At 56.3% G+C, this 25882-nt stretch overlaps 11 protein-coding genes across 11 annotated transcripts; 5 read left to right on the forward strand and 6 right to left on the reverse strand.

The window, feature by feature from the left end:
* Positions 1-46: 46 nt before the first annotated feature.
* BCV69DRAFT_298142 (hypothetical protein) lies at positions 47-1255 on the forward strand (the record flags this gene model as incomplete). Its single annotated transcript, XM_025494187.1, has 3 exons — positions 47-582; positions 675-959; positions 1048-1255. The coding sequence occupies 3 exons, from the start codon at positions 47-49 to the stop codon at positions 1253-1255; spliced, it is 1029 nt and encodes a 342-aa protein (XP_025349103.1).
* An 80-nt stretch (positions 1256-1335) lies between these two features.
* On the reverse strand, positions 1336-3651 carry BCV69DRAFT_281848 (P-loop containing nucleoside triphosphate hydrolase protein). The gene is made up of 2 exons (XM_025492136.1): positions 3255-3651; positions 1336-3178 (listed from the first exon to the last, which is right to left on the reverse strand). Exons 1-2 carry the CDS (start codon positions 3612-3614, stop codon positions 1433-1435), a joined length of 2106 nt encoding a protein of 701 aa, XP_025349104.1. The 5' UTR covers positions 3615-3651; the 3' UTR covers positions 1336-1432.
* A 163-nt stretch (positions 3652-3814) lies between these two features.
* Positions 3815-4986, forward strand: BCV69DRAFT_311643 (hypothetical protein; the record flags this gene model as incomplete). The annotated part of the gene is made up of 2 exons (XM_025494874.1): positions 3815-4239; positions 4317-4986. The coding sequence occupies 2 exons, from the start codon at positions 3815-3817 to the stop codon at positions 4984-4986; spliced, it is 1095 nt and encodes a 364-aa protein (XP_025349105.1).
* Positions 4987-5063: 77 nt separating this feature from the next.
* Positions 5064-7960, reverse strand: BCV69DRAFT_281849 (hypothetical protein). Its single transcript, XM_025492137.1, has 3 exons — positions 7818-7960; positions 6708-7743; positions 5064-6633 (listed from the first exon to the last, which is right to left on the reverse strand). Exons 1-3 carry the CDS (start codon positions 7902-7904, stop codon positions 5129-5131), a joined length of 2628 nt encoding a protein of 875 aa, XP_025349106.1. The 5' UTR covers positions 7905-7960; the 3' UTR covers positions 5064-5128.
* Positions 7961-8170: 210 nt separating this feature from the next.
* BCV69DRAFT_281850 (hypothetical protein) lies at positions 8171-9654 on the forward strand. Its single transcript, XM_025492138.1, has 3 exons — positions 8171-8512; positions 8613-9112; positions 9190-9654. The coding sequence occupies exons 1-3, from the start codon at positions 8186-8188 to the stop codon at positions 9533-9535; spliced, it is 1173 nt and encodes a 390-aa protein (XP_025349107.1). The 5' UTR covers positions 8171-8185; the 3' UTR covers positions 9536-9654.
* A 79-nt stretch (positions 9655-9733) lies between these two features.
* On the reverse strand, positions 9734-11851 carry BCV69DRAFT_276666 (hypothetical protein; the record flags this gene model as incomplete). Its single annotated transcript, XM_025491118.1, has 5 exons — positions 9734-10104; positions 10188-10886; positions 10922-11184; positions 11267-11338; positions 11409-11851. The coding sequence occupies 5 exons, from the start codon at positions 11849-11851 to the stop codon at positions 9734-9736; spliced, it is 1848 nt and encodes a 615-aa protein (XP_025349108.1).
* A 330-nt stretch (positions 11852-12181) lies between these two features.
* On the forward strand, positions 12182-13414 carry BCV69DRAFT_281854 (EF-hand). The gene is made up of 4 exons (XM_025492139.1): positions 12182-12621; positions 12710-12835; positions 12955-13018; positions 13148-13414. Exons 1-4 carry the CDS (start codon positions 12259-12261, stop codon positions 13189-13191), a joined length of 597 nt encoding a protein of 198 aa, XP_025349109.1. The 5' UTR covers positions 12182-12258; the 3' UTR covers positions 13192-13414.
* Positions 13415-13702: 288 nt separating this feature from the next.
* BCV69DRAFT_247183 (hypothetical protein) lies at positions 13703-15717 on the reverse strand (the record flags this gene model as incomplete). Its single annotated transcript, XM_025490240.1, has 2 exons — positions 13703-15526; positions 15616-15717. 2 exons carry the CDS (start codon positions 15715-15717, stop codon positions 13703-13705), a joined length of 1926 nt encoding a protein of 641 aa, XP_025349110.1.
* A 1454-nt stretch (positions 15718-17171) lies between these two features.
* On the forward strand, positions 17172-19160 carry BCV69DRAFT_286982 (putative XKS1-xylulokinase; the record flags this gene model as incomplete). The annotated part of the gene is made up of 2 exons (XM_025493541.1): positions 17172-18926; positions 18969-19160. The coding sequence occupies 2 exons, from the start codon at positions 17172-17174 to the stop codon at positions 19158-19160; spliced, it is 1947 nt and encodes a 648-aa protein (XP_025349111.1).
* A 79-nt stretch (positions 19161-19239) lies between these two features.
* Positions 19240-23592, reverse strand: BCV69DRAFT_281857 (hypothetical protein). Its single transcript, XM_025492140.1, has 2 exons — positions 22870-23592; positions 19240-22783 (listed from the first exon to the last, which is right to left on the reverse strand). Exons 1-2 carry the CDS (start codon positions 23129-23131, stop codon positions 19521-19523), a joined length of 3525 nt encoding a protein of 1174 aa, XP_025349112.1. The 5' UTR covers positions 23132-23592; the 3' UTR covers positions 19240-19520.
* Positions 23593-23893: 301 nt separating this feature from the next.
* On the reverse strand, positions 23894-25779 carry BCV69DRAFT_268559 (ferredoxin; the record flags this gene model as incomplete). Its single annotated transcript, XM_025490869.1, has 3 exons — positions 23894-24217; positions 24360-24489; positions 25434-25779. The coding sequence occupies 3 exons, from the start codon at positions 25777-25779 to the stop codon at positions 24103-24105; spliced, it is 591 nt and encodes a 196-aa protein (XP_025349113.1). The 3' UTR covers positions 23894-24102.
* Between the last annotated feature and the right edge of the window lie 103 nt (positions 25780-25882).

A 25882-nucleotide genomic window follows, 5' to 3' on the forward strand; every position in this document is an offset into this window, starting at 1 on the left:
TCAACGCCCAAGTGTTCCCTCTCACTCAAGTCCACCAGCATCGCTAATGGCCGCACCCCTCCTCTCTCCACCTCTCCGTCCTCGCTCTCGCAAAATGCACATCTCCCGCTTCACTCAACTCCTCATCTTCTCCTGCGTGGTACTCTTTGTACCCACTTATCTCTACCTGCGACCTTCCTCCTACCACCTCTCAGCAGTAGAGGGGACACAGGCTCCAAAAGGACTTGTTGGAGGAGAGGTCAAGATGGGTTCACAAGGCTGGGGACCAGTAGCGATTGATGAGGATTCTACTGGAGCAGGATCAGGATCAGCTTCAGGATCGAGCTGGAGCAAATGGGTGGATCCAGCACGTATGAAATCGGGCGACTTTTGGAAATCTGGATGGAAGACACCTTGGGCTGCTGTTGGCGCTGTCGGAGGGAGTGCTGCAAAAGACAGTGGAGGAGGAAGTGTTGCACCTTCTTCTCCTGGGGAGGTGGTAGTTGCTCCGGCTGCTGGGCAGGTGGGGACGGCAGCGGGAGTAATCCCTGCTGCTAATGGTGGAGAGGCGTTTGCTACAAAGATGGCTAATGCGACGGCAAAGTGAGTTCGCCAGATGTACTTGAAGCAGCCCCTGCTCCGGCTGCACTATACTGAACCTTCCTCACCCCTTCTGTCCTCTCTCGGTCCACCAGAGCAGAGCTCGGCCGTCACACTTGGCACTTTCTCCATCTCCTCACCCTCCGCTTCCCCGATAAGCCCACACCGGAACAACGCACAACCCTCTCCACCTTTTTCCACACATTTTCCCTCCTATACCCCTGCGGTGAATGCGCAAATCACTTTCAGCAGCTACTAAAGGAGATGCCTGTGCAGACGTCCAGTCGAATGAACGCGGCATTATGGCTCTGTGCGGCGCATAACAGGGTCAATGAACGATTGGGGAAGCCGGAATTCCCTTGTGATAAGTTGGACGAGAGGTGAGTCTGCTCGCAGTTTCCTGAACTAGGAGCAATAGGATTCGTAGACTGACAGAGCGATCTCGTCCTCCCTTGGTCCTCCCTTAAGCTACGACTGCGGATGTGGTCCCGACCCAACCTCAAGCAAGACGATCCTCCTCGGCCCCTCTCTGCCCGCCACAGCGGGCGTCTTCGCTTCTACTGCCGGTCTACTACAGAGAAGCGAGATAGGCGGCGAAGCGGAGGATACCAAGTGGATGATGGGTCGGAGCGTCGAGGAGTGTCGGGCGTGCCGAGGAGCCTTCGCTGGACGATAGGAACCAGGCCTGGGGCAATGAGAGAGGGCGAGTGGGCAAGCCACGTTGGTGACTTTCTCTTAGTCCCATGTATTTGTACACCCACTTTGAACCTAGAAACGACTAGTATTGACACATGAGCAGATTTGGACTTACATGTTCAGGTAGTCAGAATCATGACATTAGCAAGACGATGCTCTAAAAGGATTCTACCACGCTCCCCTCGCGCAACCGGATCAGCCGTCCAGCAGTACGTGGCCACTCTTCCTCGAAATGGCTCACAAGAACCAGAGCCATCTTCTCCAGCCAAGCTCGGTCTTGCTCTCTTTCCTCCTGCTCCCCTCTCGACTGATCCGCCCCGTCCTCCCGGCCGCGGTCGAGGTCGACGTCTCCATCTAGGAAATCCCTGACGGCGGTAACCTGCTTGGAGGACATTCCTTGAAAGGGCTCGTCCAGCACCAGTAAATCAGGTCGATGCACAATTGCGCGCAGGAAGAGGACCAGAACTTGCGAGCCGGGGGTGAGGGCGTGCAGGGGCAGGGCCAGGAGAGTGGAGAGGGCGTCTTGCTCTGCATTGCTTCTGCTTGAGAAGGAGGCAGAGTTGGGAGGAAGAACGAGGACGTGCTGGAAGCGTCGTACGAGGCTTCTCACCCGGCTCACCTGCTCAGGGGTGAGCTCTCTACGGGAAAAGATTCCTTCGAAGCCGCTGCCTATACTGTCTTGCACGGAAAGTCCTCCATACTCCAGCCCGCGTCTGGGGAAAGCATTGACCAACTCTGGGCTCAATTGTCCACATCGCTTCCTCAGTAGTGGGGTAGCATTCACTGGCTCTGCTCGCGCTTGACCGAAGAGGGTAAGCTGATCAGCACCGAGGGAGTAGGACTGCGGGTGCATTCCCAAGAGAAGAGAGAGGAGCGTAGTCTTTCCTGATCCATTATCACCTACGAGGATCGTTCGTGAGCCCGGTGGGAGACGCAGTGAGACTCGATCTAGGATCGGCTTGCCCTTGTAGGCGATGCAGACTTCTTTCATCTCCACTATAGGCACTTGCGATTCGTCACCTCGTCCTACGCCTTGAGAAGACTGGGAGAGACAGAGCTCGTAGCCTCCCTTCTGCTCTGCCTGCTTTCCGCTGGCTTGCTGGGAGAGTTCAGCTGCCGTCCTCGGGCGAGGATCTGTGGGCAAAGAGCCCTTGAAGACGACCTGCCCCTCTTCACCAATACTAAGAACGTCTGTGACAAAGTCTGGCAGCTCATCTTGCTCACGCAGGACGCAGATGACGCGAGGGCTTCGCCGCGAGTGCAGTCCGCTTAGCAGCTCTGTGAGAGATGCCCGAGTGGGGGGATCAAGACCTGTGAAGGGCTCTTCGAGTACCAGGACTTGACAACCGACGCACAGTGCGGCTAGTATCCTTGCCCTACGCGTCTGCCCATTGGACAGTGCTACTACTGGCCGGATCAGCAAAGGCGGGTCGCCCTGGCTCAGCTGCAGCAGCGGGGCCATTTCAGTGATTTTGGCATGGTTTTGTCTCGCCAGCTCCCGCGCCTGCTGCTCTTCCTCGGGGCCAGACCACTTCAGTCTGGTGACGCCCTCTGCGTAATCTCTCTGAGCCTCTTCTTCAGGATTCGCCAGAGGGTCCGGCATGAGCGCCATGCGGGCCATCAAGCCCGTCTGTGTACCCATCTCTGCCATGAGCGACTCGTAGAGGGTCACCCGGTCCTCCTCTCTAATCGCTCCGTAGCGCGTGGAGAAGTCGACGAAGGAGTTCGACGCACTCGAGGAGGCATAAGCTGAGGATAAACGCGATGAGAAGGAAACGAGGCGGAGCGCTTGTGAGGCAGGCATGTAGGTATCGCCTTGCAGGAAAGGATGCGGGGACGGATGACGGGTGGTAGACCCCGGCGACTGGCCAGGCTGTTTTGGCCTGCTGAGGCCTAGCAATGTCTATGGACATAGTACAAGCAGCTCTCAAAATCAGCATGAGTTGTCAGTAGATTGTCGCCTGGGCGCGCCGACTCACCTTGACCACCTCTGCCTTGACCGCCCCACCCCGATCGGCTGCAGGTCCGGTGACGGCCCACGCTTCCTCCCCTGCTCTGTCTTCGATGCTAAGATCGAGGGTATCAGATCGTCCAATGCCGTTGCTCTGTCCCTTGAGGCCGGGTATGATAGCATTCTTGAGCTTGAAGAGGGCCGGTCGCTGCGACGATACGGCCGAGTAGGACCGGGAGGAAGTGGAGAAGGCGAAGCGTTGGAGTGGTATCCGTGCTTCGGCAGCAGTCGGAAAAGCTCTTTTCCATCTCGCTTGCGGTGCACCAAAGACAGGCGCTACCACTCTACACAGTCCGCCATTGACCTCTATCGGCGGATACCTCCGCATAGTCCGAGTCTGAGCCGTACGAATCATGTTACTGACGTCTAAATGTATAAGCTAGAAGGTAGGACCTCGAGAAGATCTGAGGTGGAGAGTCACTCACACTTCCGCATCGGACTTTGAATTAAGTTGTTCCTACCATCCGAATTTCCCGAGATCGGGTCGCACCTTGACTGTAATACCCTCGATGACATCGTACACCCAAGATGGACAGCATCCACGGCAGCCACTCGCCACGAGCGTCCTCGAGTAGCACAACATCAGCAGCACAGCAAGTCTTCAGCTCTCTCCTTGTCCCAAGCCCACTTACCTCCTCTTCCTCTCCCGCCGAGGTTCGCGAACACTTCGACTCCCGTCTAAAGGACAAGCGTCTGCAGCTCTCCAATCCAGATCGATCCAGGCCCAAGCCGGAGAGCGGGAGCAATGCGCAGATCAAGCTGGGTAGGAGGGAGAAGAAGGCCAGGAAGCAGCTTGGCAGTATGGGACCCCCTCGGGAAAAGATCGCTGCCGATGGGAGCGGCAAGGGCAAGGCTAGGATGACAGAGAATCCAGTCGTCAGGGAAAGTGACAGGCTCCTTTCTAAGCGCAAGAGGAAGCATCGCGGTATAGAAGGGATGGATGAGGAGATGAGGTGAGTAACTCCTACATGCATGCTTCCTAGCGCGGGTCAAGATGTCTGTCTGATACCAGCCTGCCAACTCCCTTCAGCTACGAGGCTCTGCTCCCACTCGCGGATCTCTGGAATTCTTACATACAACAATTCCTTGGTCTAGTCAGACTACAGACCCCTCGAGCAGGCCCAAATGACCCCAATCCGTCCTCCTCAGATCTTCCACCCCAGCTCGTCCCCAACCTGCAAGTCATCAGACCTTCCCCTGCCTCTGCCTCTTCCTCCAGAGGCATTCCAGTAAGCTCCTCCTGGCGTCTGGCGAGCGAATCCGCCCTGAGTAACGTGCAATCCCAAGTCTGCAAAGCCGATCTCCTCGGTGCACACCTCGAAGTCGTCCGGGCGGGGAACCCTTCCCTCGTGGGTACGCACGGGCTGGTCGCAAGAGAGACGGAGGGCTGTTTCCTCCTTGCGCTAGACCCGCCGAGCATGCCCACCACCACCGCGCGGCAGGCTGAAGGAGAAGAAGAGGGGAAACAGGGGGTACGTCGCTCCCGAAGGCGTTTCTTCAAGGTGGTGCCGAAGCACAATGTGACGTTCAGTCTTCGGGTTCCTCTACCTCCCCTCCCTTTCACACCTCAAGCGCCTGAGCTCAGAGGGGGTACCGCCGGGTGTGTGCTAGAGATCCCACTGCAGGGTAATCAGATGAGCAGCACGATGGTCACGAGGGCGTCGAAGAAGTGGAAGCAGAGGAAGACGATGGACTACTGAGCTTAGACTGCGAGGCGAATGGCGCACATGCTACTAGATGATACCCCCGCCAGGTCTCAATTCACGCTCACGATGTAGCAAATGCAAACTCTTCAGATCCGTATTGAATGGTAGAGTGAACAGCGGCATGTCAAGACTCGTTTCATGCTGCAACGCCGTTGGGGGCAGCCGGTCCCACCTCTTCCTCCTCGTCCTCATCGTCCATCTGACCCAACGCCTCCTCGTTGAGCTTCTCCGCCTCGCGCATATCCCTCTCCTCTTTCAGAGCTTCAACCCTCTCCTTCAATCCCCTCCTAAGGTCATCCAGCTCCTTGTACCTGTTCTGTCCAATCTCCTCCCTTCTCTGAAGCGTACGCACTTCCTCTTCAAGCTTGGCCGCACGCTCCTGACCTGCAAGACTCTCCCCTCCAGAGAGACGCTCAAAGGCTGCTACTTCCACGCCGGCAGCGGAAAGTTGCTCGGCGCGATCGCGGATGGAAGCGGCGAGGGTGCTAGAGCGAGCCTGGTAGCCTCCGAGGAGCTTGGCGAGACGCTTCTCCTCTTTGCTCGCTGCCATGGCCGCTTCGGTCATCTGCTCCTTGGCCAGATCCAGTAGGGCGCTTTGCCCGCGCTTGTACTGAGTAGGAGACAGATCAGACCGAGCCACCCAAGCGGCTTTGTCGGCAGACCAGGCCACCTGCTTTCGGCCTGCTTTAAGCGCTTCGTCGAGCTGCGTTCCTTCCTCTCCACCTTCGCCGTCCTCGTCCGGCTGCAGGCGAGCTCCGATCATCCGCTTCAGCACCTCGTCCTTTGCGCCAGGGAACCCAACGGTCCGTGCCAGCTCTGCCCTGACTTCCTCTCGAGCAGCATCCATTGCGTCGTCGGAAAGCAAGGGCAGATCGCTGCGGAGACCGCCGACGGCTTTGCTGCCCGCGATAGGATGCACGATCGAGTCGTGCTTCATGAGCTGCACCATCTCTCGCAGTACCAGCTTTTCCGCCGGAGAAGCATCAGAGATCTTCAGAGAGGCCAGAAGGGCTTGAGCATCGACATTAGGTGGGCGTGGTAGATCCATCTTGACGACCCTACTCCGCCTTGCGAGGGCTTTTCGTTGAGCCTCTTCCCGTTCTTGAGCCATCCGCGCATCTCGATCTGCCGTGTCTTCACTAATTGAGATCATTGCTTCATAGTTGCCGTCATCGTCCTCTTCTTCGTCTTCTTCTTCGTCGAGTACGAACTCGAAGTTGTTCGAGGGCTGAGGCAGACTTCGCAGACTAGCGAGAAGCTCCGACTTGGCCGACATGCGAGCTCGCTTCTCGTCGAAGGGCGTAGCGTCAAGCATTGAGGATGCATCGTCGTCATACAACCCAAGGTTGTCTCGTACGGGGGTCCTCATGGGTAGCCCATTGGGGCCGCCTACTCCTCTGGGAGTCGCCGAGACCATGCTCCCTCTGGAGCTCATGGGAGTCTCACTCGGGCCTGCGCCGGCGCGCCCGCCATGGTGAGCGGGCGTCAGAAGTGGATTGGGAGTCTGTGCCACCGAGGATCGAGGCGCAGCGCCTGCACTGCGCAGTCCTTCCTCCATGGGAATATTGGCATCACCGAGAAGTGGAGTCTGAGAGGCCGTCATATTTCGAAGGTTGCGAGCCTCGCGCATCACAGCATCGTCTGAGTATCGGAAAGAGATTAACGAGATCAGCTTAATGCTCTTGACGTCGCTCTCTGGTGGGTAGATGACTCACCTTCGGGGGCTGTCCTCGGTGTCCTGGCCATCTTGGCTCTCTCGAGAGCATCATAGTTGCCTAGCAAGCCCTCTGTCGACTCTCCTCCAGCCACTAGCTCACGAGCCGACTCTCCTGCCTGGCCAAGTTTGACGATCTCCTCAAGTTCTCGCTCTCCCACCTGAGCCTCAGGTAGCATCAGCTTCCGGCGCTTGCTGATTTGCTCAGCTTCCTTGAGCTTGCGTACCTGTTCGGAGTTCTCGCTGAAGGGGTCTACCTTACTCTTCTCGTCTTTGTTCTTCTTCTTTTTCGCCTCGTCTTCCTCCCCAGGCTTGCGCTTGCGCTCCATATGGCCCATCTTCTGTCCGATAGGAGCTTGGTAGGACTTGGACGTCTCATCCGATGTGTCGTAGAACCCTTTGACTGGCTGCTTCTCGAAGGGAATATCGGCATTGTAGTCCACCTCTCCTTTCTTTGCCTTGGGTCCCCTCATCACCACCCCGGCCGCCTTCAGCTCTCTCCTCTTCTGGAGAATGGCCAGCCTCCTCGCCTCTTCCAATGCCCTCTCCCTCGCCTTCCTCTTCGCCTTCTTTCCTTGAGTGTTGGCTAAACGAGCTCGAGCTTCGCTCAGCATCTCCTTTTCATCCTCGTCCATGTCGATGGGATCGGGTCTAGCCGGCTTGGACTCCGGATCAGGGTCGATCTCTCCAGGCCGCAATCTTCTCACGTCCTCGGCCGATGGTGCGGCTTCGGGACCAGCGACACCGGTGAGGCCCAGCTTCGAAGGTCCGGCTTCGCCACCTGCCTCCCTGTCCTGCTCCTCAGCTTCGTCAAGAAGGCGCTGATACCTCTCCAGACATTGGGTCGCTGTCCGCCCTACGATTGGCGCAATGGTACGCCATTGTGTGGGCATGAGCTTGGCCAGGTGTAGTAGCTTCTCATCCTCCTCCTTGGACCATTCCGTCTTCTTGATCGCAGGATCGAGCCACTCGTACCATCTAGCCTTGCATTGTTTGGGTGTTTTGCGCACTAACAGGGAAGAGATACGAGCCCATTGCTGTCGGCGAGAGGGGTAGGAGAACGTTCAGCATCTGATGGATCGGTTCTAGGGCATTTGCTGTGAGCACTCACGTTCATCCCATACTTGGAGATGGCTGCCTTGAGAATCTCATCCTCGGTATTCTTCCACACTCCTCCTTTGATCTGCACTCGAACCATGATGGGCGGCTGGGATGAGGAGGCAGTGGCAGTGGCGGTGGTCGTCTGAGTGGCTGTGGCAGTATGGGTCCAATTCGAAGATCGGGCGCCTCTCCGCGAGACAGTGAATTGATCTGCCTCCGTTCCGACTTTGCCTCTCGCGCGGCTGTACACGCTCAGACTGATTGGCGTTCCGTGTGGGAGAAGCGTGGAGCACGGAGCGTGCGTGCAACTTCTTACCTCCAGTCACGGTACCATACCATTGCTTCCTCTTGCTCTCGCTCTCTCTTGCTACACACACAATGTCAGCCTCAAGAGAAGTATCAGAAGCCGCTCCTGCAACACAAGAGCCTGTCGCGAGTGGAAGCTCTGCACCTATGGACCTCGATGCTCCCGCATCCGCCTCTGCATCCGCCTCTGCATCCACCTCTGCTCACGCTGAGACTTCTGCAGAGGGAGCTACCAGGAACGGAGGCGCTGCAGAAGGAGCAGATGTAACAGCCACGCAGACCGCAGAGGGAGATGCTGAGGGTCAAGAAGGAGAGGAAGGAGCTGAGGGCAGCGAGGGTGAAGGAGAGGAGTACGAAATCGAGAAGATTGTAGAGCACAGACCTGACATCTATGTCCACGTGAGTATCGAGAGATGTCACTAGAGCTTACCGAGATTGCTCGTACCGTATCCATCCGGCCGCACATGTCTGACGCAAACGTCCTTTCCTCCGAATGTAGGGTGAGATGGCTTACTATGTCTCCTGGGTAGGCTACGACTCAGACGAGAACTCCTGGGTGCGCGAAGCAGACGCAGAGAATGCCGAAGAGATGCTCGCCGACTACTGGCGCAAGCAAAAGACGACGCCTAGGATACGCACTATCAGCAAGACGGCAGAACGGGTATGGAAAGAGCAGCAAGATGCTCAAGGCAAGAGTGGAGCTGCAGCAGGCAAGGAGCGAGGTGGGGTAGGAAAGCGGGATCGAGATACCGGGAGTTTGCTGCCGGCCTCGAAGAAGCAGAAGGAGGGACGCGCTCGTGCTCGACTGGCCGATGACGATTCAGACGACGAAGATGAAGATGTGGACCTCAGCACGCTCAGTCCGGCCGAGAGGGAAGCGATCTTGAAGAAGAGGGTACGCCGGAAGTACGAGAGGCTGCCAGACTGGGAAAACGTGGTCAAGCAGATCACCAACATCGAAAGGCACGAAGATGGCAGGCTGATCGCATTTGTCAAATTGTGAGTACAGCAGAAGCGGAAGCAGACTGAAAGGCAGGCTCTGATCTTCTACTCCGTATTTATTCATCCTTGCTTAGCGAGGACGCTAGCCTCCTTGCCTTCGACACGGCTGTGATCCACCATCGCTGCCCTCAAAAGCTCATTGCATTCTACGAGACCCGGCTGCGCTTCCGGCCCGCCAACCGAGGAGCGACAGAAGCGTCTACCTCTGCTCCTGCTGCTGAGGGTAGCACTGCTACCAACGGAACCGGATCGCACGCAAACGGAGATGCTCAGCCACAAGCTGCTACAACGAATGGAAATGGTGGAGCACAGACGGGAGCAGCTGAAGAAGCGACGACTGCACCAGAGTCAAGCGCTCCGGCTGAGGGAACACCAGCTGAGGCTGCGCCAGCGGTAGAAGGTGCAGGAGTGACAGCGTGAGGTTGCGCACAGTTTCAGTGACCATCTGCATGTACATTAGAAAAGACCGCAACGTTCGTCCCGGCAGAGCAGAGTTTGAGTCGCCGTAACTGCTTCAATTTTATCATCTTGCATATACGTTGCGAATGCGACGACTGTAAACTGAAAAAGATGGCGGTGGCGTAAAGCATGTGTCTTCTTTGCGACCTTGCACAGCTTTCATCTCACGTCAGGCACGCTGTCCCTCGCAGTCAGCGGCGGCAATGTGCTAGCAAACACTCTCGGTAGCACCTCTACCATCTCCGGCGTGAGTTCCTTGAGTGAAGTCACGCCCAGCAAGCGCATACATCTCTCCACCTCGTCGCGCATAATCTCAATGGCTCTCTCTGCACCCGGTTGACCAAAGCCAGATTGCGCATACAGGAAAGGGCGACCCAGACCGACGGCACTGGCGCCTAGGGCGAGGGCTTTGACTACGTCTGTGCCTCGGCGGACTCCACCGTCAACCCAGACTTCGAGGTGCTCAAAAAGGTCGGGACGTTGCTGCCTCAGATCGATGAGCACGTCCAAAGGTGGGCGTGAGTAGTCGACTGTCCAGAGGGAGAAGAGTGCGGATGAGACCTCGTCAGCCACTTCCCTCGCATTAAGCGATTTTTCGCCTGTGAACACTCACGACTTCTTCCTCCGTGATTGCTCAAGATGACCCCTTGCACGCCATGTTGAGCCGCAAGCACCACATCGTCTACAGTCTGAATACCCTTGAGGAAGAGTGGCAGTTTGCAGTGCTTCTTGAACCACTTGACGTCTTCCCATGCCAGGTTAGGGTCGATGTACCCACTGATGGCCTGGGCAACACCACCGCCATGGGTATCACCTCCCGAGCCGCCGCCGGTCGAGACCACTTCGCCCTTTGCGCGCATATCTCGCTCTCGCTTGCCCATCACAGGAGCATCCACAGTGAGCATCACGGCTTGACATCCCTTCTCCTGGATCTTCTGCAAGATCCTCTCAGAGGCGGAGCGGTCCTTGTTGACATATAGCTGGTAAATGATAGGCTGACCTTCTTCTCTTGCAGCAAGGATCTCGTCGAGAGAGACAGAAGCGTTGGCGGACACGCCCTGAATGATCTTGTGCGCCCCGGCGGCCCGAGTCAAGTTGAGTTCCCCTTCTGGATGGCCAAGCTTGGCCATGGCTGCTGGCGAGATGTAGATCGGGAGGGCAGAATCAACGACACCTCCCACGAGCTTGGACGCGGTGTCTACGACACCGACCTTACGAAGGATCCGTGGCTTGAACCAGACTCGACCGTAGGCGTTGCGATTCTCATTGACGGCTGTCCGCAGTAGCAAGGGCGAAAGTCTTAGCAGCCGGCCTGTGATAGTCAAATCAAGCTGGGAGACTACTTACTTATTTCATCGTCTCCAGCAGAGGAGTAATAAGCCCAAGCTTGATCAGTCAAAATTTCCTTTGAGCATCTCTCAAAGTCGTCCAAGTTCAGCATGGCTCCCACAGGCGGCAGGTTCTCCAGTGCTATCCGCCTCCTCTTGTCTGCCTCTGACTCTTCCTTTTGGGTGATGGTGACCGTCTTGGGATCCACCATGCCGAGGTGCTGCTCTGGCTCAAGATTGTCCTCGATGGCATTGGACGGGTGTATGGGCATGTAGATATCTCTGGTGATTGCGAAGAAAGAAGGTATGATTGTCAGCAAAGGTCGATAGAGACCGGACGTTCTTTCGCATCCCACCAACTCACGTCACATCCTTGCCGGCATTCTTGAGCAAGATGTTGTTCCCTCCAGGGTGGCTGTCCACAAAGTCTGTCAGACTGTCGCGAGAGAGCAAAGCAGCTGGGTCAAAGTCTGATCTGAGTCTGATACCGAGATACATCTACTCACTCATATACCTCTCCCTGGATGACGACCCACAGCCCATTCTCAACACTATTGTGCTTTTCCACCTCCTCCATACTGATCAGCTTCCCGTCCGGATCTCCAGAGGCCACAGGAGTTACCTTGTTTGGCGGCTCAGCTCTCTGACCAGCTTCGCTGTGTAGTGTGGGAGAGAAACAGGCAAAGCTGCCGAGGAGCAGGAGAGCGAGGGGGAGGGAGAGCTTCCGAAGGCTGGGAGAGGCGGTGGCGCTGCCAGTGCCGCTGCTGCTACTGCTCTTGCTGTTGTGGCTGATTTGACGGAGACCGGATATGTTTCCGATGTTCGTGCTGCGAGGCTGACAGGAGGCAGGCCGAGGTCTTGCCAGAGGTGCTGATCGGATATTTGTAATGAAGCGCTTCGATGGAAGGAGCGAAGCACCGCACGACCTCTCGCATGCTGCAACGGCCATGGTTCCTGTCCTGGCCCGGAGTAGACCCATAGCGTAAGATGGCGGCATGGTACCACTTGCTAATTGTCGTCAACGAGGATATATGCTTCAAGGTGGGGAAAGGTCGCAAAGGGTTGATGCGAAATCGGCCTTCAGCACTCGGTCTTCTTGAATGCGGGGAAGCGGCCGTGGGCTTGAAGCTCTGGGGGCCGCACAGGAGGCCGAGAAAGCTCCGCGTTGCTCAACGATCGGCAATCACGACGCGGATCGGATCGGAACCAAGGCCCGAGAGACGCCCAGCCGGAAGGGCGGGTGCGGGCCGCCCCTGAGAGTGTTGATCTTGACCAACACCCTCGATCGCAGCTGGTACGCAGCTCGTAGTCTACTATTTCGTCTTCACATTGGCCATTGGTACTACCGTCGCCAGAATGTCCTCCGTACTCTCATCCTTCAACCGCTCGCGGCCGACATCGCCCATCAAGCCTCCCTCTCCCCTCAAACCGCCCAGCAAGAGCAGCAGCAGTAGCCAACATCCGCGTCAGTCCTCGGGTGTGTACTCGACCTTTTCCACCAAGCAGATCCAGGGGTTCAAAGAGGCATTCAACATGCTCGATGAGGATTCTAACGGCATGGTGTCGAGGGAAGATCTCAAGGCGACGCTCAGAAATTTGGGTGGAGAGGATAGTGAGGCGGTGGTGAAGAGGTACTTTGATAGCGCTGTTGGTGGACAAAATGCTGCAGGGATCAATTTCACACAATTCTTGACAATGTTCGGGGAGCATCTCAACGAAGTGAGTATTGCGGAGAGGGATCATCGTACTCATTGCGAAAGGAAGACTCACAGAGTAGGCCTGATTGCTGTGACTTCTCTATTTACAGATGGATGAAGCACCTACGTTGCGAGAGGCATTCGAATGCTTCGACGAGAAGGACGACGGTGTCATTGATGCAGCCGAGCTTAGGCATTGGCTCTCTAGTGTGGGTGATCGCATGACAGATGATGAGGTGCGTATCTCTACCATCTCTGGACCATGCTTCTAGCGTGAGAGAACGTCCGACATGCTCACGATCCCTCTTGTTCCTCGCTCTCTCCTCCTAAACGATCCTACTCGTCCCCTTCGCAGATCGATCGCCTTCTCTCAGGTCCATTCACGGATCGCGGCGGTAAGAACTTCGACTATAGAGCCTGTACGTACCAGCTCCAGCCATGCAGCAGCATCTCCTTCCGGAGTCGAAAATTCCCAAGCTGACTCTGTTCCCACCTCTAACCCCTAATTCATATGAATACTGTTCCTTCCTTTGCAAATCGCGATACAGTCGTGGAAGCCGTCAAGATGTCAGAGCCTGCCGAGCTGGAGTGAGAGCTCTGGTCCGCTTTTTCTCCACCCTCTCATCCACTTCCTTGTCCATAGAGCCGAGCCTTCCAGATGAGCTGCCCCAGCACATCTTTTGTACTTTTACTTTTGTGTCAGACTTCTACTACCCCCGAATCTCGATTTTACCTGCAAGCCCACAGGACGTCAGCCACGCTCGCACCTGTGAAGATGGCCAGAGACGTCCTTCTGGTCCAGTCCAGGGCGTCAGTCAATTTGTCATTCACACGATCGTCAAAGGAAACCTGGACTGACATTAAGAATTTTGAGTAGAAGGAAAACAGTAGTACAACGTAACGCGGAGAGGACCGACGGGGAGACGTGGAGAGGACAGGGAACCAGAGCGCAGCACACGACATGAGAGAAGGGTGAGCCCAAAGAAGTAAGAGCCCTAAATGTGACGGGGGGGTTGGATCGAATCGATGAGGTCCGAACCCTTTAGGTGAACGTGACGAGTCTAGAGATGAACAAGACGGAGGCTCGCTAGCTGTATACGACTCTAATTCCTGCCCTCAAGATCATCGAGGCTGGCACGGCCCTTGCCGACAGAGGAAGAAGGGTCCTGTTGACCAAAGTGGGGCACGCGTCCCACATCGTCATTGAGGGGCATCTTGGTCTCTCCAGCAGCATACGAGTCCGAGTCATCCGAGTTGTATCGAGCAGCAGAAGCTCCCTTCCTCCTCGAGGCCAAGTCCTGCCTCTCCTGCCTCCTCTGCTCCTCAATAGCTTGAGCCTTGGCAATGGTGAGCTCCCTTCCGGCCTTGTAGGCCATCATCTCGTCGTAGTCCATCTCCCAGAAGCGCTTCTTGCCGCGGATGAGCCTCTGCATCCAAGGAGGCAGTACCAGCTTGAAGGCACCCTTGACTCCACGCTCATCGACGCCCAGCCAGACATCGTAGAGCTCCTTGTCGGTGTCCCAGCCCTCGGGCAGGGGGACCTTGCCAAAGGTGATGAGAGTAACGAGCTGAGGAACAATGTGCAGGATCATCCAGGAGATGATTCCAGCAATGACACCGTAGGCGATGCTGTTGGTGAGGGGCATCAGGATGATGGTAAGGAAGGCGGGGATGGCGTCACCAACAAAGCCCCAGTTGATCATCGAGGTGTTGCGGATCATCATGGAGCCGACGATGAATAGGGTTGCTCCAGTAGCATAGTCGGGGAAAGAGGCGAAGATGGGCGCAAAGAAGAGGGAGAGGAAGAAGAAGAACGAAATGGTTACACCGGTGATACCGGTTCGTCCACCCTCGGTGATACCAGAGGCTGACTCGATGAAAGCTGTGCAAGGCGACAGGTTCATGAGAGCACCAATGGCGATGCAGAAGGCGTCGACAAGGAAAGCCACAGAAGAGCCCTCAAAGTCGGCCGTGGTGTCATCGAAGAGACCAGCATGGCGAGACATGGAGAAGAGGGTAGCGGTGGTGTCGAGGGCATCCGTGTAGAGGAAAGTGATCAGAGCAAGCCAGACCCTGCCAGAGCCGTAAGAGCTCCATTCGATGTTCGAAGGACCCAGATGAGTGAAGCTGTGCCAAGTAGCGACGTTCTTGAAGAAGTCAAAGGCTTGGTCACCGGCCTCGGTGTGAGGGAAGAGAGTGATGCCAGAAGTACGAGGCCAGGCTGCAATCGAGACGAGGAGAATGGGCCACAAGAGAGCTCCTCGGACTCGGTACATCAGCAGAAGAGCGGTGAAGACACCGCCGCCGAAGATACCAGCCCAGATGCGGGGGTCCTGGAGGACGTGGGAGAGACAGTAGTTGGGCAGGTCTGGGTCCTGGTACTCGGCAAGGCATCCTCCGAGACCGATCAAGTTTGTGGTGTCTCCACCAATGACTGCGAGACCGTTAGGGCCCAGACCGATGAAGGCGAGGAAGGCTCCGATACCTGCTCCGGTGGCCAGAGCGAGAGAGCGAGGCAACAGACGACCGATCATCTGTCGGAGACCAAAGACGGAGAGGAAGAAGAAGAGCCAGCCTTCGAGGAAAACGGCAGCAAAGGCACCGCCAAAGGTGGTCAGACCCCCGAAACCATTGTAGCCGACGACGGAGTAAGCCAGGTAGGCATTGACACCAAGTCCGGGTGCGAGACCCAGGGGCAGATTGGCCAAGACGGACATGAGGAAGGTGGACACGAAAGACATGGCAGCGGTAGCCACGACGTAGTCTTGCCTGAGTTCGTTCTTGCAAACGGCAAAAGCAGGGTCTGAGTCACAGTCGTCGATTGTGCAGGGGCATGTTCCACCAGTGTCGCTGAGGATGGAAGCATTCACGGACAGAATGTAGGCCATGGCGGTAAAGGTGACTAGACCAGCTCGCAGCTCAGTGGTCTGCACGGAGGGGTGACGAGGGAGGCGTAAGTACACGCACCCTTGCCTTTGAGTACGCTTTGGCCGCTTTGCTGGCATGAGATACTCACGAAACGACTGCCTTTTCGCTCGAGTGGGTGGCCGCAGCCGTCTAGTCTGAACCATCTTCCAACGGCACTGGCAGCGACCTTGTCGTTGAGGTTCTCTGCCATGAGGCCGAACTTGCTACGAGGGCCGCTCGCAACTACGCTTTGCAGGTTCGCGGGCATCTTTTACGCGTGCAAAGGGGATGAGAAGTGGGTGGGAGGAGAAGGATGTGCACACAATGGGCGAGTAGGTAGGTGGGTAGGTGGTCAGAAAGACCGGAGGGGTCAGATGTGAAAGGTCGGGTTGGTCGAGGGTGACGAGTAGGATGGAAATAAACACGCAAGACCTGCAAGGGAGAAAGGTCGAGGAGCGGCGGAGACGGCAGCGATGGACTGCTTCGGAGGCAAGTGTATCCGGAGACCGAGAACCAGGAACGTTCCGCGTCTATATATGTGCCAAAGGGGGGGTTGAGTGAGCAATGGTATCTGTAATCTCGTCTCGAGGTGCAAGATGTCTTTTCTTGTACACCGGCGTGTAGCCCGTGGGTTCAGGTTCTGCCTCCCGCTGCCTGGGTTTCGCGGTGGTGGTGCTGCTGCATTGGTGGCCATGCGCCAAGAGCTGGATCGCGTCGCCTTGCCTTGCGCCACGCAGCTTCCAGGATCCCACACTCTGGCAGCGGGCGACAGTCAAACAATGGCGAAAAGCGCCCGGACTTTGGATTCGTTATCTCTTCTTTGCTCCTCCCCGCCCTGGGCTCCCAAGCTAAGTCGTGCCTCGGCAAAGCGAGGCAAGGCTTCCCGCGCAGCTCGCCTGACTGGCCCAGTGCCATCAGAGGCGGAAAAGGGCTCTGCAGCGCTTTGCCTCCTTGCCCCCTTGTGTGAGTGCGCGCGCGCGTGCGGGTGGGCTATTCTAGTTTCCTCCCCACGCAGTCACACACTCTGTCGGGGAGGTCCGCGAAGATCAGAGTCCGGTAATCTTTCATCTGGTCTTGCAGAGTGGAAAACCCACACTGGGACCTCGATTGTCGTTGCCAAGAACAAAACCGGAGGTTGGAATTAGAGTATAGGAGAGCAACCCAGTCGGGCAGATCGGCGTCCTGTGCCTAGACCAACCTGCTTGTAATCTCTTCGATCGCCCTTCCCACGCCTTCACTGCCATACCTTCCCCAGAGAGGAGTGAGGGTGAGATAGTAGGCGGAACGGGAAGCCGCGGCGTGGCGATTCCGAGGAGACGGGACGCACACTAATGCAATGGTCGAAGATTGTCCTGCATTGATAAGAAAGTGGGGATGAGATCGCCAAGGCCCGCGCCCACAGGGCCTTGACGTGGACCTTCCCCGCAAGGACATCCCACGCGTCGCGGCTGCAATTAACGGTACGAGGCGAAAGAGTGGCGTCACGTGACAATTCGAGTTTGGACCCTCGTGGCCAGTGCGAGCCGGAGAAAAGAGGGTTTCGACCGGAAGGCGGAATGAGCTCGGAGAAGTCAAGTCAAGAGGAGATTTCCGTAACAGCGCCGGTGACCGATTTCCAATGTCATACCCGCCTTCTTTGCCAACCAGCCAATCATACAGTACATCATGGCCTCTTCATCACCCTTGTTTCTCGGATTGGACTTGTCGACCCAGGCTCTCAAGGCCAGTCTACTCGATGGCTCTCTTCACGTTCTCGCAGAGGTCGCTGTCAACTTTGATGCCGAGCTGCCCGAGTACGGTACCAAGGGCGGTGTGCTGCTAGGGCCCGAAGGTTCCGGTCAAGTCTTCAGTCCTGTGATGCTAGCAGTGGCATCCTTTGACCGGCTCGCAGAGAAGATCGAGGCAGAGTCCTGGCCTGTCGAGCGCATCAGAGCAGTCAGTGCAGCAGGTCAGCAGCACGCCTCGGTATACTGGTCAAAGAATGCTTCCAAGCTCCTCGCGGGCCTCAATGGCCAGAAAGGTAGCGCGAAGCTCGCACAGCAGCTAGAAGGAGCCTTCTCACGGCAGATTGTCCCCAATTGGCAGGACTCGTCCACCACTACCGAGTGTCAGGAATTCGAGAGGCATATCGGCGGAGCTTCTAAGCTCGCAGAGATCACCGGTTCGAGAGCATACGAGAGGTTTACAGGCCCACAAATCATGCGCTTTAGAAAAGAGGAGCCTCAAGCTTACCTCGACACAGATCGAATCAGTCTGGTCAGCAGCTTTGTCACCACCATGCTCTGCGCAGATGGAGAGATCAAGGGCATCGATGAGAGTGATGCATGTGGCATGAACCTCTGGGACCTCTCTACTCCGACCCGAGGATGGAGCTCGCCTCTGCTGGAGCTAGTCTCTGGAGAGGCTCAGAAGGGGTGCGAGAGCTTCGGAGGCGCTGAAGAGCTCTACCGTAAGCTCGGCCGGGTTGAAAGCGATGGTGGACGTCCCGTAGGCAGGATCGGCAAGTGGTGGCAGGAAAGGCTGGGCTTCCACCCAGACTGCATTGTCTGCCCAGCCACAGGAGACAATCCGGCGACCTTGATGTCTTTTGCTCTCTCCCCCAAGGAAGCGCTCATCTCCATGGGCACATCAGACACCCTCTTGATCCCTACGCCCTTCTTCAGCACCTCGGACGCCTACCACGTCTTCTACCATCCCGCACGCGTTGCACAACCCAATGCCACCGAGAAGAGTGGGGGCGGCTCGTCTTCTGGAGACGTGATCCCTACAGATAATGCCTTCTTCAATATGCTCGTCTACAAGAACGGTTCCTTGGCGCGTCAGGCAATCCGGGACGATTACAGTGGTGCTTCTTGGGAGAAGTTCGACGCAGCAGTACAAGCCGGCTGGCCAGCCACATCTCCGTCCTCGCCAGCAAACCTATCAAGGATGGGCTTCTACTGGCTCAAGGCCGAGATTATTCCGCCCAAGGCACAAGGGATCCACCTCTATTCAAGCAACGGTGACTCTAGTGGCGCACAGCGCAGCTCTTGCTTCGACCGTGTAGAGGCATTCCCTGAGCCAATCCACCATGCCTCGGCCATTGTCTCTTCGCAATTCCTCTCCTACCGGTCCCGCATCGGAGCCATCCTCGGTCTACCCTCCCCCTCCGAACAGTCTCTTCACCCAGACACCAATGGATCCTCGAATGGCCACAGCAACGGCAATGGGGTGCACAAGCGAACCGGTCTCCAAGGCCAACTACAGCGCATGTACGCCTCGGGAGGCGCTTCCTCCAATGCCACGCTCCTGCAGACGCTTTCGGACGTGCTGGGATGTGAGATTTGCAAGCCAGAGGAGGACAAGGGGACGAATGCCTGCAGTGTTGGCGCAGCGCTCAAGGCTGCCTGGGCTTGGCGGCGGGTAGAGCTCGGCGCAGGCGTCAGTGGTGGTGCAAACGGCAGCAGCAATGGCAATGGCAAGAGTGACGGCAGTGGTGCCCAGCCCTCCTTTGAGGAGTTCGTCCGAGACGCCAGGAGTCAGACTAATCAGGCTGAACAAAAGGCACACGGGATCAAGGTTCTCGCGCATCCCAATCAAGAGAGGAACGCGGCGTACGAAAGCTTCCTTCCTACTTGGGAGGAGCTGGAGAGTAGAGCTCGTCAGGGCATATAGAAGCCTTGACTCCACGAATTTTCTAGAGTACACCGGGTGTCTGTTTTCTATTTCCGGCTCACTCATACTAGAAGTTGTGTCATGTCATGTCTTTACATTTAGACCATCGCTGATACGTATCAAGTCGAAGACATGATATAGATGTAGAAGTCGAAGAAATGATATAGATGTACAAGTGCGTCGAATGGAAGAACACGAAATGAGAGTGCCAAAAGAGGGGCCAGATGTGGTGAAACTAGGAGCAAGAGTTCGATACACAGCTCTATCATGATGCGAAAAGAAGACAACAGGCTGGGTGACTGGAAGTGGTACAGTCTATCGTTCGGACGTATAGAATGACATGAACGGGCTGCATGCAGATCAGAGAAGGCCAACAGTGACTCCGATCAGAGGTGCAGTCGTCGTCGTAGCGGTCGTCGTAGCGGTGACAGTCTGCGTCGCCGTTGCAGTGACGGTCAGAGCTTGGTAGAGCGTTGAAGTGACTGTCACGTATGCCGTCTGGGTACTACTCTGGGTAGTCCATTGGGTGTCAGTAGCAGAGACAGTGGCTGTGGCTTGCAGCGTCGAGGTCTGCGTGACATGAGCCGTCTCAACAAGGTTCAAAGTGACGTATTCCACGTCCGTTGCGGTAGACGTGGCCTTCTGGACATCCGTCGAAGTCTGCGTAGTGTGATCAGTCTCAATGGTGCTCAGAGTGATCGTCGCTACATCAGTGGCTACAACAGTAGCCGTTACTTGAGCCGTCGCCGTAAGCGTGGTATGCGCAGTCTCTGTTGCGCTCTGCATGATGTAGGCAATATCCGTGGCAGTGGAAGTGGCCGTCTGGACAGCCGTCGACGTCTGTGTTGTGTGAGCCGTCTCGAGAATGTCCAGCGTGATGTATGCAACATCAGTGGCAGTGACCGTGGCCGTCACCTGAGCCGTCGAGGTCTGCGTGGCCGTCTGTGTCGTGAGGGCCGTCTCGACTGTGTTCAGCGTGACATAGGCCACATCGGTAGCAGTGTAAGTAGCCGTTTGCAATTTGGTCGATGTCAGAGTGACACGCGCTGTCTCCACATCGCTCTCCGTGATAAAGGCAACATCGGTAGCGGTCGAGGTCGCCGTCTCTCGTGCCGTTGATGTCTGTGTTGTGCGAGCTGTCTCGACGACGCTCAACGTGACGTACGCTATGTCAGTGGCGGTGGTTGTAGCCGTCTCCAGAGCAGTCTCCACAGTGTTGAGCGTGGTGAATGCAATGGCAGTGGCGGTGGACGTTGCTGTCTGCACGACCGTCGAGGTCTCCGTGGTGCTGGCCGTCTGTATGGTGCTCAGTGTGACAGTTGCTACATCAGTCTGGGTGGATGTAGTCGTCTCCAGTGCTATCGACGTAAGAGTGACGTAAGCAGTCTGCACATCGCTCTGTGTAATGTAGGTGACATCGGTGGCGGTAGAAGTGGCCGTCTCTTGTGCTGTCGACGTCAGGGTGACACGAGACGTTACAAATGCGCTCAGAGTGATATTTTGCACGGCGATATCTGTCTCAGTCGCTGTTTCAAGGATCGTTGTCGTTAAAGTGCTGCGAAGTGTTTCCGTAGCACGTTGCGTTATGTACGCGACGTCCATTGCTGTTTGTGTTGCAGTCTCAAAAGTGGTTAAAGTCACAGTGGCATGGTCTGTCTCCAAAGAGCTCTGTGTGACATACTCGATGTCCGTACGTGTCGAGGTGAGAGTCTCGTGGGCAGTCGACGTGAGAGTCGCGTAGGCAGTCTCAATACTGCTCTCCGTTACAGCCTCTGTCAAGGTTTCGGTGGTTGTGGCTGTTTGCGTGGCCAACACGGTGGCTGTCAGCGTCTGCGTAGTGAGAGCCGACATCATCGAGGTTCGAGTACTTGTTTCAAAGAGCGTAGAAAGTTCTGTATCCGTCTCCCAGTCAATGACAGTGCTGGTGCCTAGCCGTGTCTCAGTACTTGTCGCAGTGAGAGTGCTAATGGCGGTCTGAAACTCTGTCAGGGTCTCTAGCTCGGTGAGTATGCTTGTGGACAGTTCCGTCTGGGTGCTGAGAGCTGTGATTGTGCTGGTAGCTGTCTGAGACTCTGTCAACGTCTCCAAGGTCGTCAGCGTGCTCGTCGCCAGCGCTGTCGCTGTTATCTTCTCTGTCAAAGTGACAATAGCAGTGATAGCCTCTATCTGGGTCTCCAAGGTCGTAAGTATGCTGGTCGCCAGCGCTGTCGCTGTGGTAGTCGCAGCGAGAGTGCTAGTGGCAATTTCCGACTCTGAAGCAGTCTGCCATGCAGTGACAATGCTGACGCCGAGTTGTGTCTCTGTGCTCGTTGCAGTGAGCGTGCTGGTGGCGGTTTGAGACTCCGTGATCGTCTTCGAAAAAGTGAGAATATTCGTAGTCGTTGCTGTCTGGGTACTTTGGGCCGTAAATGTGCTAGTGGCAGTCTGTAGTTCCGTCATCACCTCGGTAGTGGTAAGCGTACTGGTTGCTATCTGTGTTGCTGTGCTTCTTGCCGTAAGGTTAATGGTAGCATATTCTGATTCTGTAAGCGTCGCGGAAGTGGTAAGTGTGCTCGTAGCTAGCTCTGTTGCTATGATCTTCTCAGTGACAATAGCAGTAGCCGCAAAAGTAGTAGTGGCAGTGGCAAATTCAGTGAGCGTCTCCAGTGTGGTGACTGTGCTGGTCACTAGATCCGTTGTCGTGCTTCTGGCAGTGGCGGTAGCAGTAGCGGTGAGAGACTCCGTTACTGTCCCCAAAGCAGTGAGAGTGGTAGTGGCCATCTCTATTGCCGTGATTCTCTCATTGGTTGTAGCAATCTCAGTGAGAGACTCCGTCACTGTCTCCAAAGCAGTAAGAGTGCTCGTGGCAGTCTGGAGTTCTGTGATCATCTCCGTCTTCGTTTCCATCTCCGTCTGTACAGCTGTCTCCGTTCCCGTGCTCGTGCTCGTGCTTGTGAGGGTAGTCGTGATTTTTGCGAGCTCGGTGATTACAACAGTGGCTACATCCGTCTCAATGTCTGTCGCATAGACTGTCGATGTGCGTGTGAATGGAGCTGTCACAGTAGCGTAATTGGTCGCAGTCGCGGGCGCGACCTCGGTCAACGTCACGTCATCAGTAAAAGTAGACGTGAGGGACACTGTATGCAAAGCCGTTGCCTTGGCGGTAGCTACGGCGGTGACCGTCTCTAACACCGTCTCCGACAATGTCAACGTGGTGTACGCCTTGGCGGTGGCGGTCGCTGTGGCCGTCTCCGCGTTCGTATGCGTGCTGGTGAGTGTGCTTGTTGACGTTGCCTCGATTACGATACTCTGAGTGGCGGTATCGGTCTGCGTCAAGAGAACCGTGATGGCGACGGTCGCCTTCGTACTGTCGGTGACCGTAACAGGATCAGCAGTGACAGTCGTCGTCCTGCTGGGCACCGTAACAGTGACAGGACTTCCTTCTACAGTCACAGTCGTCCCGCTTCCAGTGACAGTGACTGCCTTGGTACTTCCTGTGACTGTGGCTGTGACAGTTGTGGTCTTTGCGCTAGCCGTGACAGTTGTGATTTTAGGGCTGGCCGTGACGGTCACGGTACTAGTGGCCGCCTGTGATTTCACTGTCGTCGTGTGCTGCTGGGTAACGGTGTGCACACTGGTCACAGCTGAAAGAGCCAGAAGTGCAGGCAAGGAGGATATGCTTAGTCAGCACTAATATGGGCAGCCTCCTGCACCGCATATCACAACTCACTCCAAGTCTTGACTGATGTTGATATTGACGTTGTTGTCGCCGACTGTGTTTTTGTCACTGTCTTTGTCGACGTGCTGGTGACGGGAGCAGCAGTCTGAATGACAGCAGCGAGCGTCTTGGTGCTAGTGACTGTCTTTGTTCCAAGCAGTGTCCATGTGCGAACAACCGTGACTGTCGATGCCTGTTGAGCGGCTGGCGCCGCATTGGCCAGAAGTCCTGCAAAAGAGAGCAAGGCCAAGGCGAGGAAGAAGGAGAACTTCATTGTGATGCCCTCAGTAGAGAAGGAGAGCAGTAGATGCCATGCTCATGCTCATCACTCTGTATTGAGGTATATGAGAGGCAGGAGCCTGAGAACGTCCTAGAATATTCGTGGACGATGTGGGGAGAGTCACCAGCAACTTGAACCCTTGTCCCTACCAGGTATGTGGTGGTGCTGCATTGGGCTGGCGTTGCACAATGTCTCTGATTGTGGATAGCACAGCGTCAGACAATCCCAACATGCGAGAGACACGCTAGCGTGTCGGACCACAAAGACTGGCAGACATGCCATGCTTTCGTGTGTGTGTGTGTAGAGAACAGTCTCCACGGGGTGGTCCGCCGTGTTGGTGCTCCGAATAGCATGTCTGCAGATTATCCGATCCGACGTTTCATAGCGTAGCGGAGTCGGAGGAGGTAAGGCGATGGTTGTACTCTGACTAAAGAGCAGGACGTCATGGACCCTTCTATAGCGGAGCTGAAGAAGCTTGGCAGCGTTCAGCCTACCCATCTCAACGATAGTCTACGTCCTTGTGGAGTCAATGGCCCGATGCGGGTCCTATGCCGGGGGACTATTGCACTCGGCCGCACCTCTTTTTCGACACACGACATGTTGTCACCGCCGGCTGCACACCTTTGCCATAGCTCCTGCAGCGTGAAACGCGCTCTTCGTACTAGTGGGACTGCTCTACGCGGGCTGCAGTCGGCAGTCCAAATCTCCTTTCCTCTGCATTCCGACTGCTTCAGTTGCACACAGGAGCGAAGCATCAGCTGCAAGAATGTTTCACGATTACATTGCGTCGGTCCTACGCTGACTGCAGCTGCAGCTGCCGCCCCCTTCAACCCTGAAATGGGCCGCCATCGTTTCTATTTTGCCCGTCGCGATTGGGGTGCTGGGCACAGACTATCAACGCAATGCCTTTTGAAGTCCAGCTCGCACGTCGGAGATTGACGCCGTTTTTCCCACACACACCCCGATTAATGATGCCCCGCTTTTGCGCCATCGACGCGCATATTTCTGGTCGCACTCGGCAACTGTGCCACCATGCCATCGGTTGCTTTCGTTAGCTTCACCTGACATCCCAGCCGTGATCTGTGAGCAAGTCAAGGAAAGAGGCAGTTCCGGTTGTCAGATTCCCGACTTTCGCTCCGCCAGAATCCCGCGTCGCCTTTCGCTCGCACGACGTCGCATTGTTGATGGTAAGTAGTCCCATCGACTACCCTGCGCAACTCACGTGTCTGTCAGGCCAAAAGCCAGATCGAGCATGTCATTCTCATCGTCGCCAGGTTCTTCCAGCTGGTCGTATACGTCTGGCTCGAGAATGACATGACATGTCGAGCAGGCGATGGAGCCTTCGCACGCACCTGGACGCAAAGGGGGAACGGAGGATCAGCGTTGTAGAACTGGGCAAGGTTGCTGGCAAAGAGCCGGTAGACGAGGCATGTAGCTGTACAGCACTTCGCGTGCGGACCAAAATCGTCGGTTTGCCCGGGATTCCTTATCAACCCTAATGGGTGGGCGATTGAAGAGCCTCTGGGCCCTTGACGGCACACCTGCAGGGGTGTGCTGGTACCTGTTCTCGCACTAGCGTGAGACCAGCCGCTCGTACATGCCAAGGGAGCCACAAGATTCTCCGTCGACCATAAAAATAGGTCCCTGACGCCTTTCAATTGCGAACTCTATCATGTCATGCGTGGCATGGAGCTGGTTGGCAGAGCTCACGTCGGACGAAGTGCAGCAAACCCCGAAAGAGGGGAGGAGAGTTCGGAACTGAATCACGGACCAGCTGTGCCGATGAGTGCACGCGATGCCAAGTTGTTCGATCCCTCATCTTGACAGTGCCACCAAAGTGACTGACTTTGCTGGCTCAGTCACCTTTACGTGCTGAGCTACAAGTGGCGGGCGGGTGTCGGGGCTTGGTGCGAGCTCAGCAGCCGGAACCCTAATAGCGTCGCCTAATAGACGGCATGCTTGGGACGCCAGGCGGGGGTCCTGATCCCTTTCCATTGTGCTAGATGCCGCATACGACTGGACCACACTGCGCTGAACTTACCGCCAGACCCCTAGGGTCAAGCGATTGGCGTGACCGGGCGGACAGACCGAAAGGCGGCTGAAGGCTACACGGGCGTCTGTCTATCAGACCAGCGCCTCAACATGCTAGTACCCATCCTCTCAGACAGCACGTGAAAGTCCTCGCCCTCTGCTTCTGCCCGGAGCAGGAAGTACCAACGGGGAGAGCCACCGCACCCCTTGCCTGCCGGTTCTGATCGCCTCGCTTTCCACGCCAAGCAAGAAGGCATCTACTCACCCTCCAAATCAATATCATATTCATGCGCCACGCTCAACAAATCATCTCCCTCATTCGCCTCGACCGTCTTGATATCCTGACCCTTTGAGTCCCGAAAAGTAACCTTGATCCCTTCCCCTGCCTTGGGCCGGTGGATTCCGCCGTGTGACCTGCTTGCGGAGGAGGAGAAGGCGCGTGTGGAATGCGGACGCAGAGGGAGAGAGAAGGCTGGGGTGAGCCGATGCAGAGGGAAGTGAAGAGAAGTGTTGCTGGAGGAGAGACGGAGAGAGGAGGTCGAGGGGCCAGTAGCTGTGGAGTACGAGGAAGAGGCGCATGGCGCCGCGATGGTAGAAGCTGCCTTTGGCATTGGCAAGATCGAGACTTCCTTGGCGCCTCGCAAACTTCCGAGTGTCCGGACCCGAGTCATACTGCTAGCAGGCTTGATCATGTGAGCTACCATTGTCGTGAAG

This window comes from Pseudomicrostroma glucosiphilum (genome assembly GCF_003144135.1).
Source record: "Pseudomicrostroma glucosiphilum strain MCA 4718 unplaced genomic scaffold BCV69scaffold_4, whole genome shotgun sequence".
NCBI classification, from domain to species: Eukaryota; Fungi; Basidiomycota; class Exobasidiomycetes; order Microstromatales; family Microstromataceae; genus Microstroma; species Microstroma glucosiphilum.